The sequence below is a fragment of the Pleurodeles waltl genome, chromosome 9, assembly GCF_031143425.1.
Source record: "Pleurodeles waltl isolate 20211129_DDA chromosome 9, aPleWal1.hap1.20221129, whole genome shotgun sequence".
Lineage (NCBI taxonomy): Eukaryota > Metazoa > Chordata > Amphibia > Caudata > Salamandridae > Pleurodeles > Pleurodeles waltl.
In genome coordinates this window covers 47,664,327-47,688,726 of record NC_090448.1, presented here as the reverse complement: position 1 = coordinate 47,688,726, position 24,400 = coordinate 47,664,327, and the positions used below count along the sequence as shown (strand labels likewise).

Genomic DNA, 24,400 nt, shown 5'->3' with positions numbered 1-24,400 from the left:
TTAGAGGGGCGGATGAAACCATTCTCTAAGAATTTATCCAAGTATTTTCGTAAATGTTGATTTTCATGTTCTGACAGGGCATACACACGACAGTTGGCAAGTATTCCCCCTGGGACTAGATCAATTTGACAGTCATAAGATCTATGAGGAGGTAAGTTCTCTGCTTCCTTCTCATCAAATACATCTTCATAAGACGAATACTGTTTGGGCAACTGAACTTCTTTCTCTGCGGCGGTAGCTATGTAAGAATGGCGAACTTCCGATTCTTGAGTCCTTTGGAGACAATGTTCTTTACATAGCACTGTTGAGAACACAATCTTTCGTTCAGCCCAATTAATCTCTGGATTGTGATGAGTTAACCATGGCAAGCCAAGGATGACCCCATACTGGGGAGCATGGATCACGTCAAGGATGAGTTCCTCTTTATGTTTCTTTCTTTGATTTTTACCTTCACAAATTATTGTCAAGGGGACAGTCTGAAGAGTTATCGGACCTCCAGTCAAGAGTTTTCCATCAACTGCCTGGATGGTTTCTGGAGTCTTCTTTTCAATACATGAGATCCCCCATGCACGAACAATTGGGCGTCAACAAAGTTTCTGGTAGCCCCAGAGTCGACTAGAGCCTTCTTGAAATAGGTCTTTTTCTTGACCTGAACTCTTATAACCAATTTTAGATGTTTGGATTGTGAAGGATCCACGGTGACACCCAAGAGCAACCCTTATCTGCAACTTAGGTGCTTTAGATTTTCCGACTCGACTGATGCATTGGTTGCAACTTTCTGAACTGGGCCTCGCTTGCTCTTTGTTTTGATTGGACAATCTTTGTCGAAATGACCTTTCCGCCCACAATAGAGGCATTGCCCATTTTTTCTGCGTAGATCCTTTTCGTCTTTGGTCAAAGGTCTCCTGATGGTTCCAATTTCCATCGGTTCCAGCGTTCTTTCTCTCGGAGTTCTTGAGTCTTTGTTATCATGAGCATGCCAAGAATGTTTTTCAGTCTTTTTTACGCGTTCCTTTTCGTTCATTTAAACGATGATCAAGCCTCAAGATAAGGTTTATTAAATCTTGACAGTTTGCAGGTTGTGGGTCGATTCGCACTAAGATGTCTTTTAGCTCCTCTTTGAGTCCCCTGTAAAACAAGGCCGCTTGTTTTTCTTCAGGCCAGGATGTCTCAGCGACCAGCCGATTAAAGTTGGCTAAATATGACACTAAGGGGGTCCTTCTGACCCTGGCGGTCCATGACCGCCATGGCGGAGGGCGGCGGAAGCACCGCCAACAGGCTGGCGGTGCTTCCTGGGCTATTTTGACCGCGGCGGTAAAGCCGCGGTCAGGAAAGGGGAACCAGCGGTTTCCCGCCGGTTTTCCCCTGACCCAGGGAATCCGCCATGGCAGCGCTGCTTGCAGCACCGCCATGGGGATTCCGACCCCCTTCCCGCCAGCCTGTTTCTGGCGGTGTCCACCGCCAGAACCAGGATGGCGGGAACGGGTGCTGTGGGGCCCCTGGGGGCCCCTGCACTGCCCATGCCACTGGCATGGGCAGTGCAGGGGCCCCCTAACAGGGCCCCACAAAGATTTTCACTGTCTGCTTTGCAGACAGTGAAAATCGCGACGGGAGCCACTGCACCCGTCGCACCCCTACAACTCCGCCGGCTCCATTCGGAGCCGGCTTCCTCGTTGCAGGGGCTTTCCCGCTGGGCTGGCGGGCGGCCTTTTGGCGGTCGCCCGCCGGCCCAGCGGGAAAGTTGGAATGACTGCTGCGGTCTTTTAACTGCAGTGCGGTTATTCGGCGGTAACCGCATGGCGGGCGGCGACCGCCGCCCGCCGCGGTCAGAATGACCGCCTAAGTCCTGATTCCCTTGGCGTAAGTCTAATAATTCACAATCTGCTGACTGTGTTACAGTTCTACGATCGAAAACTCTCTCAAATTCACGAACAAAATGTTTCCAGTTGTACAACAGGGGACTATTTTTACGCACAAGAGGAATAGCCCAGGTAGCTGCATCTCCAGACAGATATGACAACAAGAAAGCTACTTTAGACAGGGCATCGGGGAAAGTATGTGGTCTGCAGGTGAAGTGAAGTTCCACTTGAACCAGAAAAGATTGCGCTTTCAAGGGATCACCTGAGAAGCGTTCTGGGGGAGCTAAAGGAATGGCTGAAGGAACATTGAGGGAAATGTTAGTCGGACTACCTCCAGAAGTCTGAGAAGAAGTACCTGGCCAAGACACACCTGTGGGACTTTGTTCTTTCTTCTCAACCTTATTCTGTAACTGACTCACCCTCTCAGCTAGACTATTTGTCAAATCATTTGATGATACCACTTCTGACTGGAGCTGGGTGATAGCCTTGACTAGCTCGTCCAGTGTGGCCATGCTGAGAACATACACAAACCAGGAGGATAATAATTCGTGGGCTCACTATTCTGTCAGAGTCACCAGATCCTCGGGGTCCGTGCACGTTCCCAACACTTCCACCACAAGACAGCTTCAATACTCTGATTAGATTTATCACAGAGTCTAAGAGAGTCCAAGTGGGGAAAAGGGGATTAGGACAGGAACAGCTGGGAAGGAGACCTGTAGGAAGCAAAAGGTTAAAACACAACATCAAAATTACATCTCATGAAATCAGTACCATGCTACAACTCTAAGCTTCGTCTTTTCCGAAAAACATGAACAACCCTAGAATAATCCTAAAACTGACTAGGCTTTAGATGACCGAATACCTGAGGAGGAAACAGGAAAAGTTAAATAGGACTTTCAGATTCAAGTACTTTCTTTAGCATGAGAATCAGGAAACACTCTGAGCAATTTCTAAACAACCATATGAATCTCCTTTTAGGAATACATATCAGGAACACACAGAATTACTTCTAGAACTCTGGTATTGTGTTGTGTTCATCTCAGAAAAAACATTGGGAAGTAAATTGCGCACACTGCAGATTTTTATATGAGTATTAAACACCATAAAGGTTTGAGCACCATGAAATCACACAACGTAGATTCAAGGAATAAATCACGCGACGTGTCAACTTGAAATGCTACCAAGAAAATGTCTTAGAATGGTAGCGCACAGTAACTTACATTATTTATACACGAGGAAAGAATTGCGCGTCTTGACGATTCAAATGCCACCATACAAAAGCCAAGAAATGGTAGCGCACAATGAATAACATGAAAAAACACTCAAGGAAAGAATTGCGCGTGTTGCCGATTCGAATGCCACCATGTAAATGCCAGAAAATGGTAGCGCACAATGAACAGCATGAATTACACACGAGAAGTGAATCGCGCTTTTCGCCGATTCGAGTGCCACCATGTAAATGTCAAGAAAAGGTAGCGCGCAATGAACAACAAAGTTAAATGCTCATGAAACGAGTTGCACGTCTTGCCAACTCGTAAAACATCATGTAAATGTCAAGAAATATCAGCACGCAATGAACAATAATGTAATAACGAAGTCAAATCTTTATGGAATAAATTGCGCGTCCTCCCTATTTGCAAACCACCATACAAATGTCAGAAAATGGCAGCGCACAAGTAATCTGTTATTCATTTAAGAATTAAAATCAAGAATATGAAGATTCTCAATTACGATGTTGGCAAATGTCCAAACACCGTCTTACCGCCTGGAAACAGTGATCACCAATGAGAGATGAGTGCAGAAGACTGGAAAATCCAAATAGGCCGCCGGGACAGGAGCTCAGGAAGAAGCTGCTGCTCTGCACCGGGACCTCTGAATAGTGAGCACTGGAAGTTGGGCTGACTCTCTTTTATAGAGTCTTGGCCCAGCCTAGAACCACGCCCAGGCATGTTGCAGGGAAGGTCTCCAGAAGACCCTGGAAAGGGACCACACCCTAACACACTCTGAATGTCTGCAGCAACACATTGTAAATGTACAGTATTTATAAGCACCTTAAAAATGAATCTTTTAGATGGAATTCTGCAATGCAAAAGGTTAAAAAATAAAATATCATCACAATGCATAAATTACTTTATCTTGCGAGTGTTGAGTTTTTGCATTCTAGATGCCCGTAGAGCGCGCACTGTCCTGGTGTTGACATTTATGTCACTTGTGGTGTTTGGTCATCTCTGTCCGTCAACTGGGATTGGTGTCCACAAGAATAGGCTTTAGTTTGTACCTCTGATCTTTTCTAATACACAAGTACTGAACACAGTCATCTTTAAGCTTCAGTGCCAGAGTATGCCTTTGGCTCATACAGGTTTCTGTCTTTCAGGAGAGGTCACAGTTTATGTGCTTTGTTTGAGAAAATAGATCACTTTAAGTATCTTGACTCCTATTCTTGGTTAGGAGGATTTGATCTTTTGCAGATGGCACATTTTTGGGTGGAATTCATGTTTGTTGATTATTCTAGTTGCCTAGACCAGTACGGATGACCCCTCTCTTGCAATGAAGGTTTGTTTGTAATAACTCAATGAGTTACTTCACAAGTTTTACAAATGTTGTGTCAACCTGTATTCATGGATTATTGCACAAATTTGATCTACCGGAGGAATTTCAATTATTAAGGGATGCTAGGCGGCGTTAATTAAATTCAATACTAAACTGAATTTTCATTTGATTCTGATATTTTACATCTGTCTTATACTTGATGGGTCTCTTACATTGCTTTATCTGAATCCTTGAATCCGAAAATAATGCCACTTGTGGCTGTATAAAATATGTTATTAATAGAAACTTATTATAGTGTCAAGGGTTAGGGGTAAAAATATTGAAATAGGCTGGACTACGCCGGCTGCATTTAAATGTAAAAATTCAGATGCAGCAAGTACATACCATTGAAAGATTGATCAAGGTGCGTGAACAGTAGAAATGTAAAAAAAAAAGCCTGTGGCATTTTGGTCCAATTTAGGCCCATATTTAAGATGAAGTAGGGCATCAGCTCTGGTGCGCCACTTTTTCTGCGCCCCCTACTGGCACCTAACGATACCTTGGTTGAGCTGTATTTAAAATACGGTGCACCATGGCGGTTGTTAGAACAATAGCATCACAATTTTTTACACTATTGTGGTGCTTTGCTACACTAGTGGCAAAAATGTTGACGCTACTGCAGCAAAGTGCAAGGAGGCCCATTGATTTTAATGGGTGCGTCACAAATGACGGAAAAAATGGCGCTGTGAAATCTGTTAAATTTCACTGCTCCATTTTTTCGGGCCTCCTAGCGCCGGAATGTTCCCTTGCACACATTAGGCATAATGTAGCGCAATAATTTACAAAGTGGCACAATGCATGCATTGCACCACTTTGTAAATATGGCACAGGGGAAATGCCACCTTATTGCCAGATTTGCGTAAAAAAAATTACGCAAATGTGGCGCAAGGTGGTGCCAGGGGCTTTTTAAATATGCCCCTTAGTTTTATTACTCTCTTTAGTAACATTTATTTGTGGGTCGCAATGAGTCTTTGATCTTCACTCATATCCTATCACAACCGGTCTTTATCAAGATAACCCTCCAAAGAGACTCCTTAAATTACTAATTAAAGGCTGCCTCACCAGTTTCTTTGATACCTTCCTTCTGTCAATTTGTACCTGTTCATGCATCTCCCACATAATTTCTTGCATTTCTATGGACAGTGTCTACCTCCATGTATCATTCTTCAGAGTTCATACAGAAATTCATTACTCTGACTCAATTCTCCACTCCACTGGTGTACCCCAAGATTTTACAATGTCCCTCCTTCCATCTATCAACTCTGGAGCCAGCAGTAACAGTCAAGGTCAAAGGTATCTTGTGTTACCATGCTGGGTTCTAGAGTGAGCAAGAGTTTGAAGTTATCTCTGAACCTTCTACCTGATATGTCTTTTAATTCTGAGGAATGTTTTCCGTGCTGTTAACTGTTAAATATTATGTTGTTTACGCTTTATGTAATATTTGTAGACAGTTATCAAATGAAATCGAATTGTGCAAGATTAATTGTTATTGTCATTTAGACAGTGGTACATTTTATAGGTCTGTTCTGTGCAATATGTTTTTTCTAATTATCTTTTTAAAGAACAGTAGAATATGCAGGTATTTCTATGAAGTCAGTTTGATTTAGCAACTATCCAATACAACAAAAGTTAATTATCTCACAAACAGATGAAGTCATTGCAGAACAGAAGTTTGGTGTTTAAAGATTCATCAGAAAAACTCAGAATGTCACAATTAAGTCCTACATTCAAATGATCTGCTTTCTCTTCCAGATTGCTTGGAAATCTGCATCACGCGATTTGAATGATCAAACATGCAAATAGCCCTTCAAAAACTCAACTCGTTTTGATGAAAATTTAAAAATAGATACATTTGCAGCTTCACCATGGAATGCCACAGAGATGAGAAGAGGAGGCAGCAGCATGGCTCAAAGGTGCTGGACCAAATAACAAAGATGAAGGATGCTGAGGAGCTTGTTGATGTAGAGCTGGTAGCCGAGGGCCAGAGGTTCCCGTGCCACCGGCTGATTCTAGCTTCCTTCAGTCCCTATTTCAGGGCCATGTTTACTTGTGGCTTGCTGGAGTGCACCCAGAAGGAAGTTGTGTTGCACGATGTGACAGCGGAGAGTGCGGCGGCCATCTTGAACTACATGTACCGTGCCGAGCTTCATATCACCAACACGAATGTCCAGAATGTAGCCACCGCTGCCTTCGTCATGCAGATGGAGGACATTTTTAGCGTATGTCAAGCGTACATGACAGACCACATGGACGCTTCCAACTGTGTTGGGGTCTACTATTTTGCAAAGGACATTGGTGCAGAAGACTTATGTGATCAAGCCAAGAAATATTTGGACCAGCACTTTGCTGAAGTCAGTTTGCATGATGAGCTATTAGAAATTGAGGTTGAGCAGCTTCTAAGTCTTATCACCTCCGACGACCTGAATGTATCCAGGGAAGAAAATATTTTGGACCTGGTTCTTCGCTGGGTGAACCATGACCGAAGCATCAGAGCTGAGCACTTGCCCGAACTCTTGAAACAAGTACGTTTGATGCTTGTGAGCCCTTCTTTTCTCCGGGAAGCCCGGAAGAGAAACACAGCACTGCTGTATGACTCCGAATGCTACAACATGATTGAGGCCGCCTTGGAGAACATCTCAAAGTCCAAGCAACACTCCTTCAGTCTTCGCTATGGCATGGAGACCACCAGCCTTCTGCTGTGCATTGGCAACAACTCCCAGGGTATTCGATCAAAGCACGGCAGCTATGGGGATGCCAGCTTTTGTTATGCCCCGTCGACACAGAAGACATACTTCATCCATTCCCCAAAGTATGGGGAGGTCTTGGGCTTTGTGTGTGCCGGTGTGGTTACGGAGAACAATGAAATCATTGTCGCTGGAGAGGCAAGTGCAGTTAAACTCTCAAGACAAAAGAACAAGAGTGTTGAAATATGTAGGTGTGTACCTCAATCTATACTGCTGAAAATTCTGTAATAGTTGTGTGCATTGGAAAATGTCTGTAGAAGTAGCATTCTTCTTCATGTATGTTCTCTCTAATTGGGAATCTAAGACAAGGCGCTGGCAAAGAACTGCTCCATGTTTTAGTTCCTATCTTAAAAACCACATAATTTCCTTAAGGTTTACATTTGTGTCAGCTACCTTGTCAATCGCCCTTCAGCTCAGTTTATATTTAAGTGGTTACCAAAAAGCATCTTACCGTACTTAGGCCTTGTTAGCATTGCGGATGATTCTAGGAGCACCACCAGTATAATTAAGGCTTCTTCTTAATGTTGAGGCCATCAGGATACAATGTGACAAGGCACCTTTGAGCATTATGTGCCGATTTCATTGGGGGGAAACTTCCAGGTCCCATTTTTAGGGTCGAGTCTGCGTTGCATGCGCTTGCGCATGCGTATCGCAGCGAGACGCTTTAGTATTTAGAAAAGGGCTCGGAGCCCTGTCAACTTCACGTCAGTGTTTTTTATTGGTTTGTGAGCTTGCCTAATAAAATCTGCTTGCTTTCATTAGTCGAAGGCACGCATACGTCATGCCTTTTCCGGTGGCTAGCCCTCCTCGAGCGCATTGACCAAGTACAGAAAACATGCGAGGCTCGCTGTTTTCCATCGGGCTCGTGGACTTCTTTTTCTTTAATTTACGAGCGCGATCTCGCTTGGCAGAAGTCGAGCGCTTTACATAGTTAATTTCAATTTTTCGGGTTATGTACATAAATGCACTTTTGCCCGAGAGGTGAAAAGTCGGGTTAGGAGTTTACAACACGATCAGCTCTAACATGAGCAAACGCGAGACCCGTTGCATTGTAAATGCTTGTTTAATTTGCAAACGTAGGGCCGATTCACAAAGATAAACTTAGACTTTTGGTCTAAGCTTACACCAAAAGTCTAAGTTTACAACTTCAGGAATTCACAAAGGGCATTTACGAGTACTATCCCTGGGTCTGCACTCGGGGGAGATTTCTGCTCAACTCCCTCGACAATACCATGAAATATCCCACAGACCCCAGTGTCCCTTTAAACCTCTACATCTTCCTTCAAATCTCCCAATTTCCTTAACATGCATTCCGCCATGCTGATTATACTTGTGAATATCAACCCCCAGGATTTCTTGCTAAAAGACTATGGAGGACAGAATTTCGAGAGACAAAATATCAAAAGATTAGTGCATACAGGGAAGTACAGATTTACTGCTCCTTACTCCACATCGATGTACCTTCAAGATATAATATATGTATAGCGCATGTACATATTTTTGGAGTTAGGTACGGAAAATCTAGACTTCTTTACCTGTTGCTATTTTTTTTCCTATGATGTCCTTGAGGTTGTGCCCCATCAGTATTCAGGAGTCGATATTCAGAGTGCACACCCCTCGTGCTGCAGGTATGTCTGAAAGTTTCTCATCCCTTTCTGACATCTCATGCTCATGGCCTCAGGGCAGTAAGTGGTTACTGAGCAGTATTTGTGGAGGGTGTTGTCATTTACCACTGGTGTGCCAGGGGCCTGGAGAATATTGCACCTCAGAAAAATAGTACCCCATATTTCTGACTCTTTAATAGAGCATTACTGTAGGTGGTGTAGATAGCTTTGGAACTCAGGTAAATTATGACTCAAAAAAACACATTCAATAAACTCAATGTCTAGGCAGCGCTGAAATCTGAAATAGGTCTTAATTAATACGCGAGAAAGGTAAGACTGTTAACTAACACACAACATGTGGGGAAAGAGGCAAGGTCGGCAAGCAGGAAGGAGGGGGCCTTGGCAGCACACCATGCAGGGCAGCAGAAAGGAGGCTAGTGCATGGACTCAGACAACAGAAGGTAGGGAGGAGGTGGATGGGGCAAGCTAACTGTTCAGGGCACAGGGGAAGGGCAGTGGCAGTGGCAGAACAACGGCCACACAGGGCAGTAATGATGGAGCATGGGCTTGGACAATGGATGGCAAGGCGGAGAGTTCAGAAGCAGCCACCTTGGGTGGGGGTAGCACAATGCCAGGCCAGGCCCTGCATCCAAACATCCCCCAAACATACGTTGTGATGGGCATCATGGAAATCATGAAAGAAGAAGAGTTTAGATTACTGGCTATGTCCTTTTCCTCAGGCTCCTTGTTAGACCCAATCCCGCCCTTGGTCTGGAAAGAAAGAGCAGTTGAACTGTACCCGGGTCTATTAAAGGTACACAATCAATCCCGGTCCACTAGCATAGTCCTTCTGCTAGGAAAAAAAGCACTAGGTATCCAGTTATTAAAAAAAAAACATCGGTGGACATAAATGATCTTTGCAACTACTGGCTAATTTCTCAGCTTCCATATCCTGTAAATATTGTAGAGAAATATGTCAGCAAGAAATTAGCCAGTTATCTAGAAAACAACAATATCTTGGAAAATGACCAGACAGGCCTCAGGCCAGCACGTGGCACAGAAACAGCACTAGTTCATGCAATGGACAAATTGGGAATGACGGCTGACAGTGGGAATGTGGCAATACTGATCCTATTAGATCTGTCAGCTGTATTTGATACTGTCAATCACCAAATTTTGATCAGCAGGCTGAAGGAAACAGCGGTAGAAGACATCTTTCTGGACTGGGTAGAATCATCCTTGTCAGATAGACACCAAGCAATTGTACTTCCTCCCTTCTGGGAATTCAAGGAAATGGGCCACGGGGTTCTCCAATGCTCAGTGTTAAGCCCCATTCTTCTCAGTGTGTATCTACGGCCATTCCTGACTCTGATCAAATCTCATGGGATTTTGTTTGTGAACTATATAAGTAGTCTAACATTGAAGGCGAAGGATCAGAGCGGAACTGCAGAAGTGCATTGAGCTGCTGCAAAGGCTGCCGGGAAGAGGAGGGAGGAGGAGCGTCGGCCAAGTTGCTCCGGCCGAGATACTCTAGCCGAGTTGCTGCATCCAAGTTGCGTTCGCTGCTGATCACCATCACCCGTAATCGCCCCTACTGCCGTAACTGCTGCATAGCTTTCGGACCGGCCTGGTCCTTTTCATTAAGCCGCCCGTTCCCTCCCTCCCCGCTTCGGGGAGCGGCGGTCAGCAGGTCCGCGGCATTGGTGGCCATTACATCCGGACCTACAGAGCGCTTCCACCGGCATTCAGCCCAATTTTCATCAGTGGCCCAGCAGCAAGCTCAAGGTGATGGCTGGATATCGGCAAGAAAACGGCCCCCAGTGAGAGCATCAGTACCGGACGTTGAACGTCAGCAGCACCGGGTGGATCACAGGCGAGAAGTTGAGAGCGGAGAGGAGTGCGAGGAGCGCGAGCAGGGATGCGAGCCGGCTGGAAGGGCTGGGAAGCGCCCCGCCGACCGGCGCATCGTATTGTAACGCATCGCCTGTCGTCTGTTGTTCTGTTCCTGCCGGAAAGTCTTCCGCCCCCTTGTTGCTGCTACTAGCGCACCGGTTACTCACCTCTACTTGTCGGCTTGCCTGCTCGTGGACCCCGCTGAAGCGGCCCGACCGGGTGCGACCTGCGGTGGGACGAGGGCGAGCCCTGCGCCTCTGTGGCCCCAGAAGGAGGACTCATCTGATTGTCTTATCAGGCTCCAGTCTCCCCCCGCGGAACGCCTGATTGCGCCCGCATCACTGGGAGGTGGATTGAGGCTCTGTCGGGTTAGCGCCTCGGGTCTGCACTGCGTGGGCCTGTGGACCTGGGAGCCCCTTCGCCACAGCAGTTAGCAGCGCTTCCCTCCCGCCTGGGCCACCTTGAGGAGTTTCCTTTTCCGCGGACTCTCTCGCGGACCCCTGTTGAAGCGGTTCGTTCTGGCGTGGCTTGTGGGGGGCGAGGGAGAATTCAGCCTCTCTGCTTCTGCAGCTTAGCTTCCAAGTTACAGTCCCTCCTCCAGCCGCTCCCGCCTTTGCCAACGTTATCGCGAGGGGGGCTAGGCCGGAGCCTAGCGGACACTGCTTTTCGTTTTTCGCGGACTGTCCCTCACTGATGCGGACTAGGCAGCGGTGAGCCAAGGAACGCAGCGCATCGAGGAACAACGAGCAGCCGGAGGCCATTGCTGGTCGGCTCTGGATGCCCATAATGCTGACCTTGTCTGGGTCAGCTGGAGAAAAAGTGGGTGAAATTCATAAAGAGTGAGTCTGCTCTTTTGTGCTGCGTTCAATCGTAAGTCAGCTGCATTAGCCTCCTTGCGCCCTGACCGTGGGTACTCTTCACTATGACTTTGAAGAAGCTCCGTTCAGGTCGCCTTCTCCCAGAAAGATCTTGTTTGAAAAACAAATCCAACCCCATTCGGAACAAAACCAACTCGGCTCTCTTGCTGAAGGGACAACCGCAGAAGCATCTTCTCTCTTTTTGGGGTAAAGAGAATCCTTCATCGCAGGAATCAAAAGGTGAAGCTATTTCCATCCCATCCCCGGATTCAGAGTCCCTTGGAGGTCCTCCTAGGGAGTCTTCAGGGGGGCTCTCAAGCGAGCCATCTCAGGCGGAAACAAGCCAGAGAGTAGGAGCTGGGGTCTTGGAGCAGGGCTCTATTGCCCCCCTTGTTGAGCCTACTGGGTCTTTCCGGCCCGTTTGGAGCCAGTCGGGCCGCTGTACGTTCCCTCTCTTTCTTCTGCCTGGTCAGTCAGCTCTCTTTCCCAAGCTGATCAGGACCCGAAAAACTCTCAGGAAAGTGCTGCCATCACCTCTTCAGCGTCTATGGCTATCGGACCCTGTGACTTCACTCTGCCGGACCTGGACCCAGTTTTAGTTCAGAGATACGGCCCCCAGGTAAAAGAACCCTTGAGTCCGCCTGCGATCTTCGGGTCCAAGGGCCTGCCGACCCCTACTGGTCTGGAGCTGTTTAATAGTACTCCGTTGTTACAAGACTCATTATACATTCAATCTCATTTGTCTGTGTCGCCGGCCCTGGACATCAGCGGAATACAGCCCACTCCTCCTCCTCTGGATTCAGAGGTCAGGCTCTCAGCTTCTTTGTTTAATTTGGAAAATCTCCTCGCTTCTATTTTAAAGCTCCTGGAGAAATTCGTAGGGGATCAGACTGTATTCTTGACTCTGTAACAGCAATTTTGGCTGAGATGATTAAAGTCCAAAAGGAGCCTGCATCTCTCGACCCGACTCAGCCTAATGTTGTTCCTAGACAGTCTTTAGTCAACCAGAGGGCTTCCCGGGCTCTTCCCAGGGCGCCACAAAAAATGCGCACATTCATGGATGCAGGCACCCAAGCGGGGATTTCAAGGCACTCGTCCTAGTGATATAAAGCCCCTGCCGGTTAGCCCTGTGGATTTTGTTCGCTTCATCTTTGACTCTCCCACATTGAAAGGCAATCACCGGGCACATTGCCATCAGCTCCCTGTGAAGGTGTTCCCCATCTTCGAAAGAGCAGTTACCCAAAAAAATGGGCCAACAATCTCCCCCCACTTGCTATCCCCGGTAGAAGTCCTTGAGAGGGGAACCATCGCCAAAGGTGGGAAAAAACATAAGAGATCGAAGAAACTAAATCGACGGATTAGCAGGAAATAGAGAAGGAAAGTACTGTTCCCCGAAGTGATAACTGATGGGACAACCTCCCCCCGAACCCACATAGAGCCACACGCGAAGCAGCCTGGTCCGCCCTCACTATGTAGGCCCAACTCCACTAAAAGGGGTCCTGTAAGCATGCATTCAACTGACCTTTCTTCCATTCCAGCCTTGAATCCAACTGTTTCCCCATTTTTGCCCTTCAGACGGGAGATCATCCCTATTGAACCCTCCATTTTGTTGCCTGGGGAAGGAGCTCCCTCTGTAAGCTATAACACGGACTCTCAGATTGTTTACTTTTTTCCCATTTTTGATGCCGATTTAATTCTAAATAGGTCCACCTTGTTAAGATGCTTTTCTGAATCTACCTTTCTGAAACACATCACCAGCTATGATATTGACCTTGTTTCCCTAAGGATGGTTAGTGGAGGTCTCAGGGCGAGGGTCGCCTTTCGCTCCTTGCATGTGGCGAACCTGGCCCTCTCTCACGCTGACTTTCTGCAGTGTAGGGGGATTGATGTAATTCCACTCTTACCCTACCTCGCTTTCAGAGGGGAAAAGTTCGTGACTAAGAGCCCTGTGAGACCCCAATCCCCGGTCCACTTTAAAGGCACTGATTTTTCCTTATGTAGAACTAGATTAGATCTACAGGCCCTCAGAGCATCTTTAATAGGGAGGGATAGACAGGTGCTATTGCGGGAGACACGACATGCTCCGAATCTTCAAGCCACCTATGCCCTGGATGATTGGGGTTGGCTCTCGGGAGCCCTTGTTCAAGAACGGGGGTCCAGGGACTCACTCCAACCTTCTTCCTAATAGAGGTTTAAAAATAATTTCTTGGAATGCTGCCGGGGTAAAATTTAGCAGGGAAAAACTATCTCACCTCAGTACACTTAAACCAGATTTAATTTGTCTCCAGGAGACTTGGGCAGACACGGATCTATTGTAGGACAACTATTCTGTAGTCGATTGTAAGGCCTCTTTGTCTCGAAGAGGTCATGCTAAGGGGGGGGTAGCTTGTCTACTGTCCAACTCTCTCAATTCGGACTATTCCTTCTATAAAGATCCCAGCAACCTCTTTATGGCACTTACGATTCATCTGCATAATACTACGCTAGGTCCTACTTCACTGCTTCTAATTAATGCTTATGTGCCCCAGAGGCTGTATATGATTCTCTGTTAGAAAGGGTCTTTGCCTTTATTGAGGACTCCTTAGATACTGAGTTCCCTCCACTGATAGCACTAATGGGAGATTTAAATTGCAAATTTTCCAATTTCGCCTTATGTCAAGTGCGCGATGTAGAGAGAGAAACAGCGCTGCGTATTCCAGATTGTGTTTTCCCCCTTAAATTAAAACAAACAAAAGAGGTAAACTTCTCCTCAGTCATCTAAAAAAAATGACTGTATTATTGCTAATGGTAGGTCCACTTCGGACTCCCCTGCCTCCTTCACACATATTTCTTCGCGGGAAGGTCCATTCTGGACTACGTAGTACTTGGTTATTCCTCTTATTGTCTATTGGAAGATCTTAAGATATTATGTTCCCCCTATAGCGATCATAACCTGCTTTCTATCACTCTAGAAACCTCCATATTGTCACTAGACTCATGGAAATCTGGTGGGTTTACCCAGAGTTTTTCTAATAAGACTGGGAGGACCCAATGGAATTTTAAGAGGATAGCTGGTGTCACTGCGATTTTAGCACCTGTAGTTGCTAACCTGACTAGTTGGGAGGGAATGGAGTTGCAATACTTCTCTGATCTCCTGATGCAAACCTTGGTGTCTAACAACTTGTGTGGTGGGCATAAAGTATCCCGGAAAGCTATTCCCCGTGCATTGCTTGACCTAAACAGAGAAATAAATAACATGGTTAGGGCCCAGTTTTTAGTTTTCTCTGAGGAAAGGAAAATCAGGGTTGCTCTATTAAAAAGGAGAAAGAAGCGGCTGAAGATCTGCCTTGCAAAAGAAGCGGGGGACAGGCTCTGGATTAAGCTCCAGGAAGCCGCTACAAAGGGCCAGGCTAGGCGTTTCTGGGCATTAGTGGGTCAAGGTTGTGGGTCTAGAATTCGTCCCCCCCCTGTTCCAATCTCCGAAGCCCGATGGTCAGATTTAATCTCCTCCCTGTATGCTTCAAATGGGGTCGTACCTTTCCGGCTTCCAGAGTCTCCAGGTATTCTCACTTTCCCTCCCCCGTCAATAAAAGAGATTGACTGTGCTATTGGTGAAATGCGCCCCTCCGCTGCAATGGGGCCAGATGAACTGCCTTTATCAGTTATAAAACAGGATAGAAGCTCTTGGACTAAGATTTTACATGTGGTCTTTAGTAGATGTTTCTATTCCAGATGTATTCCTCCCTCGTGGGTCGGCAGTATAATTGTACCCTTATTTAAAAAGGGTGATCGATCTTGTCCTGGTAATTATCGTCAGATTGTCCTCCTTGATGCGGTGGGAAAAGTTTTTACCAAATGTCTACTCTCTAGACTAATGACTTGGGCAGAGGAGAATAACATCATCCCTTTGCAACAATCCGGATTCAGGCGCAAACATAGCACTCTAGATAACATCATGGTGCTGCAAACCATTACTGAAAAATATGTAAAACTGAGAGGCGGGGTTGTTTATGCCGCTTTCATAGACTTCTCCACGGCTTTTGATAAAGTAGACAGAGATATTTTATGGACCAAGCTATGCAGCCTGGGGATACCTTTACCACTCCTGGAGTTAATAATTGCCTTCCACTCCAATACCTGGTGTAGAATCCTCTTGGGGGGGGTGATAGAGGTTTATCCCATAAGATTTTTACATCTAATGGGTTAAAACAGGGATGCCTATTGGCTCCCCTGCTCTTTTCCCGCTATATTTCAGATCTTCCCTCCTTTTTGTCCAAGGGCAAGGGTTTTCCCCCACTGGTGGGTGGGCGTCCAATTTGTTGCCTGTTGTACGCGGACGACATCTTAATCCTTGATTTAACCCCCAAAGGCCTACAGAACCGCTTGCAGCGCTTATCAAAATATTCTGACTTACATTATTTGAAGATTAACGTATCTAAAAGTAAGGTCCTTTGTTTCTTGGGGAAAAAAAAAATGACCTTCCCCAATTATCAGTGGATATTGGGCAACCAAATCCTTGAAATCGTCAAATCTTATCCCTTTTTAGGGAAAATAGTGAGCGGGAACCTTAGTGATGTTGCCCACATCTCCTCTAATAAAGCAAAGGCTGAATGGCAGGCAAGAGGTCTGGGGGCCCTTTATACAGCTACGGGGAGAAGGCACTTCTCTTACCTTCTATCTGCTTATCGAGTTAAAATTCCTGCATCCCTGCTATATGGGGTGGAACTCATTGACACCTCCAAATGGGGGTTCTTAAATCAGGCAGAAGGTAAAATTCTCCGAAAATTACTAGCTGTTAATACGGCAGCCACAGTGGCGGCTCTGAGGCTGGAAATGGGGCTTCGAAGCGCGTATCCTCAAGGATTAGCGGGGGTTATACGATTGGCTACCTCAATTTTAAAGAGTGAGTAAAACACTTTAAGATCATTTCTGAAGAAAGAGCTTCTCTTAGATAATAGCAAGCCCAAATTTGCCTTTTGTAAGAATTTTTCTACTGCCCTGGAGATGCTGGAGCTGGATCGCAGCCAAGTTCTAGAACTGTCCCCATTGCTCTTGAGGGTGACTTTGAAGAGTGCAACGTGGGCCTTGAGCTTCCGCCAAGACTTGGAGTGCTGTAAAAAAAGAAGTTTCTCTGCGAATATAGTTAACACCCTAGTAATAAAAAAAACACAACCGTACTTCACTTGGAACATCCCTCATAGTGTTAGGCGCTTTTGGACGTTGCTCCGACAGGAATTGCTCCCTTTGAATACACTATTGGCAAAATGGTACGGTACTGCAAAAGAGAGTGTAACTTCTGTCTGGCGGAATCTCAAGATTTACACCATCTATTATTTGTCGGCCCTCCTCTTGCCTTATTTTTTAATTGTTTTTTAAGCTAATTTTAAGAAACTTTCGTCGTAAGGCAAGTCAGGTGGCATAGGATTTTGATGCAATATTTCACTATACATTTCATTTATCTTACCTTTTGGTACTCGATTGGATGTAAAGTGTAAATTGCAGATCCGACCTTCTGCTCACCAATATTGTAAATTTCATGTGGTTCTCAGCTAGATGTAAATGGTAAATGTGATTTTTCTGCTTTCTTCTTTTATGTGGACCTCAGTCGAGTTCCAAATCATAAATAAAATAAATTGAATTGTGAACTATATGGACGACATCCAGATTACCCTGTCCCTAGGTAATAACTGTTCGATCCAGACAGATAGGCTGCACACCTGCCTACTGGAGATGGCAAAGTGGCTCAAGCAGAATACCTTGACATTTAACAGGAGTAAGAAAGAGTTTCTGTGCTGCTCCCCAGGTAAAGTGTCATATTCACTTTCGAGTAATTTCTGTCCCTGGAATAGCACTGAAAACATCAATACTTCCCAGATGGTTCAAAATCTGGGGATCTTTATGGAGGAAGATCTATCAATGCAAACATATATCAATAGGGCGGCTGCTACTTGTTATGGTCTGCTGAAAAATCTAAGGAAGATGACTCCATTATTACCACAGCCAGCAAGGAAGCTGGTGGTACAATGTATGGTTTTAAGCAGAATTGACTATTGTAAATGCACTTTTGCTTGGAGCCTCTGACTATCTACTTAAAAGGCTGGATAGGGTTCAAAGAATGGCAGCCAAGTTAGCACTTAATAAATCTAGATTTGATTCTGCCACTAGCACCTTAAGAGTGCTACGTTGGCTACCAGTTAAAGAAAGGATTGTCTTTAAAGCAATGTGTGTAGTTTTTAAAGCCTTACAGGGTCCAGGGCCTACATTTCTGCAAAGCAAAATTAGTCACTATAGACCTCAGAGGCTCCTATGTTCCGCGTCAGCCAACCTAGTCTGTGTACCAAGTTTCTGGAAGGCAAGCTCTGGTGGTAGGTCCTTCCAGGTTAAGGCTGTCGAGCTGTGGAATAAATTGCCGGCATCCCTTAAAGCTAATGGAATGCTGTATAGTTTTAGAAGGAACATACAAACATGTCCATAAGTAAAAGTTTAAACTTGGTTGAACTTGCTGTTGCAGTTCTGAGAAGTTTCATGTGTTACAGGCAATTTGCTAGCGCTTTGACACCTGATACGTGAAATATGTGCTTTATAAATGTTTGTTAATAATAATCATAATAATCTTACTTAATATTAAAAAACCCTAAAAATTCACTGAAAAAACAAAGTTTACAGGGAATTTTGGTAAGGAAATATAATAAGAAAAACTTAAAAGTTCACTAAAAAACCAAAGGTTACAGGGACGTTATAGTTAGGTTCTGATTTTACATGCACAAAACCATAGAAATTCAGCTGTTATTGTTAGAGTTACTTCAAGTGACAATAACTTGTGCTCTAAGGTAACTATAACTTGCACCCTCGCCATGCACTGCCTATTACACCAGTTATTACATCACTCACGACATCTTCTTTGACATCAACATTTGCAGTACAATTACTGATGAGAAAACTGTGCACGGCCACGTGGCTCCCATCCCCTTTCACTAATTCATCAGGCAATGCATAATGGTGTCACGAGGACCATAATTGGCCGAGGGAGAGGGGCTGTGTGCCCCTCTCGACAGGTTGCCTGCATATGGGGTGTGGGCCACAGGGGCCTGGCAGAAGGCCATGCAAGGTGCAGGGGTGGGTGCATGTGGGGGTTGGCTGCAGGGCCTGGTCGCAGGTCAGGCCCGGCAACCAACCCACCTCTGTGCACGGCCAAAGGCGATGTGTGGAGTGGGGTTAGGCCACTATAACTCTTTCCCTAAGGTAACTATAACTCGCACCTTGCCATGCACTGCTACTTACCCCATATGTTAAGTCAGTAATTAAATCTTCTATGACATCATTTATAATATAACTGCAACATTTGCAATAAAATTATTGATGAGAAAACTGTGCATGGCAGGGGAGCGAGTTATAGTTACCTTAGGGCACGAGTTATAGTTTCTTGAGATAAGTATAACTGTTGAATTTCTATGGTTTTGTGCATGTAAAATCTGAACCTAGTCTTAACGTCCCTCTAACCTTGTGTTGTCTAGTGAATTTCTAAGGGTTTTTTAAAATTCTGTTTCCTAGCTGTAAAAACACTACTCCACTCTACTCTGCGATCCTCTAATCCACCATACAGCACTGTATGCAACTCTTTGTATGCCATTGCACCCGCTTTATTCTACTCTACTCTGACACAATACTACATTCGACTCCACTACTCCACTGAACGCCACTACACTCTACCCCACTCAATGCCATTGTACACTATACCACTGTGTGCCAATCCACTCTGTCACACTCTGTACAACTCTACTGTACTGTACGCCACTCCACTCTACCCCACTCAATGCCATTGTACTCTGTAACACTGTGTGCCAATCCACTCTGTTACACTCTATACAACTCTACTGTACTGTACGCCACTCCACTCTACCCCACGCAATGCCATTGTACTCTGTAACACTGTGTGCCAATCCACTCTGTCACACTTTATACAACTCTACTGTACTGTACGCCACTCCACTTTACCCCACGCAATGCCATTGTACTCTGTAACACTGTGTGCCAATCCACTCTGTCACACTTTATACAACTCTACTGTACTGTATGCCACTCCACTCTACCCCACGCAGTGCCATTATACTCTATAACACTGTGTGCCAATCCAATCTGTTACACTCTATACAAAGATCAACTCAGACCGTATGCCACTCTACTGAACTGTACACCACTCCACTCTACCCCACTCAATGCCATTGTACTCTGTAACACTGTGTGCCAATCCACTCTGTCACACTGTATACAACTCTACTGTACTGTACGCCACTCCACTCTACCCCACGCAATGCCATTGTACTCTGTAACACTGTGTGCCAATCCACTCTGTCACACTTTATACAACTCTACTGTACTGTATGCCACTCCTCTCTACCCCACGCAGTGCCATTATACTCTATAACACTGTGTGCCAATCCAATCTGTTACACTCTATACAACTCTACTGTACTGTACGCCACTCCACTCTACCCCACTCAATGCCATTGTACACTATAACACTGTGTGCCAATCCACTCTGTCACACTCTGTACAACTCTACTGTACTGTACGCCACTCCACTCTACAAAGATCAACTTAGACTGTATGCCACTCTACTGTACTGGAATCTACATCACTTTCCAAAAGTGTACAACACCCTACTACACTCTACTTTACAACATGGTACTCCAATTTATGACACTTTACTCTAATGTATGCTATGCCACTCTGCTCTACTGTACTACATGTCTCTATAGTCTATGACAAGCTACTCCACTCTGACACTTTACTCCTCTCTACACTACCCCATTCCAGTGTACCCCACTATATTTCACTCTACAACACTCTATGCCACTGTACTATACTCCGTTCTGTGCTGCTCCAATGTCTGACGCTGTACTCCACTATATGCAACTCCATTCTACAACACTGTATGACACTCTATGACTCTTTATTCCACTCTATGCCCATCTACTATATGACACTTTACTACAGTGCATGACACTCGACCTCGTGCCACTCAACTTCTCTTTACAATACACCACTCCTATGTATGACATGACACTCCACTCTATGACTCTGTCCTCCACTGTACTCTGTGACACTCCACTTGACGATACTCCACTCTATGACTCACTACTTCACCCTACTCCACTCTAAAGCACTCTACTCTATGATAGTCTACTTCACCCTACTCTACTGTTTGACATGCCATTCCACTGTGCAACTCGCTGCTCCACTCTATGATACTTGACTCTACTATATGAGACACCATGCTCTAAACTATATAACACTTTATTACGCAGTACAATACACTGCTACACTCTGCTCTACGCCACTCGATTCCAATCTGCAATACACCAGCCTCAAACAATAGACTTTACAGCACTCTCCTCTCTTCCACTGTACTGTACGACACTCCACATAATACGTAATAACTCTCCACTTGCAACACTGGGCTCTAAGATTTTAAACATTTTTATTAAAAATTAAAACAAAACTGTTCAAAATCAATGGTAAAAAGGTTAAAGCTTAGTTATAGTTAGGTAATCTTATTTTCCCTTAACAAACGAAGTTAAACTGCACAAACCTTAAAAATTCTAAAGTTATAGTTATAACTTTCATTTAGACTTTGTCCACCACCTTCAAATTATTATCCGTAGTGGACCTTGTTAAGAACACTTTTCAGGTTGCTAACCAGACAACACTGAACTCCAGTCTGTGCCACTGCGCTCTACAACACTCTGCTACGTCACTCTACTCTACTCAACTCCACTCTGATCAACTCTACAATACTCTACGAGACTAGACTCTACGACATTCTCCTTCACTGTACTATATTCCACTTTACAACAGTAAATGAATGACATTCCACACTGCTATTTGAAACACATTTTTACTAAAACAACCAATATAAGACAGAGCTCAAGGATAATTTATAGTTAGAGATACCTTATCTTTCTATACAAACTCAACTTAAATTACACAAACAATAAGGGGCAGATTTAAGAGCCCCTAGTGTCTCCTTGTGTCACATTTACGGCATTGTTTTTTACACTAATGAGGCCCAACGAGGCCAAAATCGCTGCGCTAAATTTACAAAGTTGCATAATGCAATGCATTACACCACTTTCTAACCCTTTGCGCTACATTATGCCTGCGCCAGGCATAATGTATGGAATGGGGCGCTACCCCATTAGGGGGGGGGGGCAAAAAATGGTGCAAAAAAATCTAAGAAATTTCTTTGCGTCATTTTTTTTGGCACTTTTAACGCCTGCTCAGAGCAGGTATTTAAAGGAGGCACACCGTTGTTTACAATGGGCCTCAAAGGGCTTTGCAGGAATAGCGTCAAAGGTTTTTACGCTAATCCTGCAAAACTCCGAACTAGCGTCAAAAATGTTGACGCTAGTTCCCTAACTACCATCATGGTGCGCAGTATCTTAGATACGGCGCACACATGGTGGCATTAGGGGGGGCGCTAAGGGGCGCAAGTAAAGTGGCACTGCACTGGGTGCAGCACCACTTTCCCTAAATCCGGCCCTAAATATTGTAAGGATATAATAATAATTTCAATTTATAATTTACACACCACCTTCAAATTACTGTAAGTTGTGTACCTCCAAACACAAGGTCCCGTGCGTCGCCAGAATGTCACTTTTAGTGACGGTTCGGTGGCGCACACTGCAGGGCCAGACTTACAAGGGGCCATACTTACAAGGCCATGTAAAGCCACCCTGCGTGGATTTTCATGGCCTTGTACATTCTGCAGCACACATAGAAAAAGGAAAAAATCTCTTGTGATTGTTTTATGCAGGAAGTTGTCACTTCCTGCTCAAAATCAATTATCCCTGAAACTCAGGCACCCTTTCACCATGGTGCAAGGGTGCCTGCTTTGATGCATGGCAGCCCATTGTGCATCAGTGCAGGGGACAAAGACAGGAATGCGCCATATCTTGTAGATACAGCATATTCCTGCCTTTTTTTTTCACGCAGGGCAGCGCAGCAAGAAGGCTTGCAGTGCTTCTTTGTGTCAAAAATTTGTAAATATGGCCCACAGTCTTTTCACCTCACTCGCTACACTATATTAACTAAAACTCATGCCTATTTCATGCATTGTTTATAGCCTTGCATAATATAACACTTCATAGTATGTGAAATCATAGAATTCCTAACAACACTTACAACTTCTCAAATTACATTATTTGTCACAACACAGTGCATGGTAGAGTGGTAAGTTATAGTTAGGGTTATCCGGGTAGAGACCTGAAAAGAGCGTGTAACAAGATGCGCTACTTATAATAATTTGAAGGCGGTAAATAAATTGTAAATGAAAGTTGTAACTATAACTTTCGAACTTTTAAAGTTTGTGTAGTTTAAACTTGTTTTTTTTAATGCACACGTTAATATTTCCGTCAGGTTGCTGCCAGCCAATCAGGGCCTTGCGTTTCCCCAGGATTCATGGAGCATCCAAGGAGGATCTGAGGAGGATCCTTGAATCCTGCGGATCAGCCTAAAAAAAGGGCACTTTTTTGCCCATGAGGAGTCCCAACCCCTCCATGTGTCCTATGGGGACAGGATACCTGTATCCTGACACCTTTTTTGTTTTTATACTGTCCCCCCCCCCCACCACCCCCAAGCAAAGTGAGAAACAAAATGGCGGCCCAACTTTTCTGTCGGATTGCGGCCAGCCAATGATGGCCTTCCTTTTCCTCTGAATCCGCGGAGGATGCGAGGAGGATACACGTCCCTATATATACAAATTTGGTTTCCATTAACTAGAAAACTACTGAATGGATTTACACCAAATAACAAAAAGGCCGTTTCCTGGAGCAAGAGCTAGCTTTCTACCAAATTTGGTGTGAATCCGTCATGTGGTTCGGATGCTATTCCTGTTAAAAGTCCCTATAGAAATTAACATGGAGAAAACATGTTTTGGGACCCCCCTTTCTCTCAGCCCCCACTTGACAGATCACTCCAAAACTTTCCAGACAGCAGCTGATGTGAGCGTTGTATTTTGGGGGAAAATTTTGTGAAGATTGGTCAACCAGTGCCAAAGATATAGACAAGTAAAAAAAATATTTTTCTTTAGAAACTAGGTCCTAACTATTAATACCTAGAGGCTGGTTAGGACATATTTTCTTAGAAAAAGCATGTTTTTTACTTGGCTATATCTCTGGCACCGGTTGACGAATCGTCACCAAATGTTTACAGGGACGTTATAGTTAGGTTGACGTTTTACCCATACAAAACTATAGAAAGTCAGCAGTTATAGTTATACTTTTAGTTATACATATCTGAAAAAACTATAACTCATGCCGTAAAATAGCTTTGGGCAACAAGTTATAGTTTTTTAACATAAGTACAACTATAACTATAACTGCTGAATTTCTATGGTTTTGTATGGGTAAAAAGTCAACCTAACTATAATATATATATATATATATATATATATATATATATATATATATAGAGCGAGAGAGAGAGAGAGCAAAAAAATATATGAGCTCACAAGGAATGCAAAACGACACGACAGATGTAACATACATTGGCAAAGCCAATAGGTCTTCACTTTTGGGCCTATTTGCTTTGCCAAAGCTATTTACTGATGTGGTGAAGCACTGTCAAAAACAAAAAAAAAGAAAAAGTGTGATAATGCAGCAGCACCTGGCGGCCACACACGTGCGTCCTTACCCATTCACATGGCAATGAAATGACACTGGTGTCATTATTTTTCTTTACTGATCCTAGTTTTCAGGTGCCCAAGGGAAATTCTGTAGGCTTTCAGGGGCACTATTATGAGTCTTCCCTTTTAGGCATTTGCTCTCCAGGAACGTGTACACATTTAGATCACATGAGACAGAATCAGTACAGTT

At 44.6% G+C, this 24,400-nt stretch overlaps 1 protein-coding gene across 1 annotated transcript in view; it reads left to right on the top strand.

Annotated features, from left to right (window-relative positions):
- Positions 1 to 24,400, top strand: part of KBTBD12 (kelch repeat and BTB domain containing 12) — a 441,296-nt gene that overhangs the window by 33,605 nt on the left and 383,291 nt on the right. The window contains exon 2 of the mRNA XM_069206255.1: positions 6,201 to 7,383. Within this exon, the coding sequence (XP_069062356.1) occupies positions 6,314 to 7,383 (1,070 nt within the window). The 5' untranslated portion in view covers positions 6,201 to 6,313. The remainder of the gene's footprint in view (positions 1 to 6,200; positions 7,384 to 24,400) is intronic.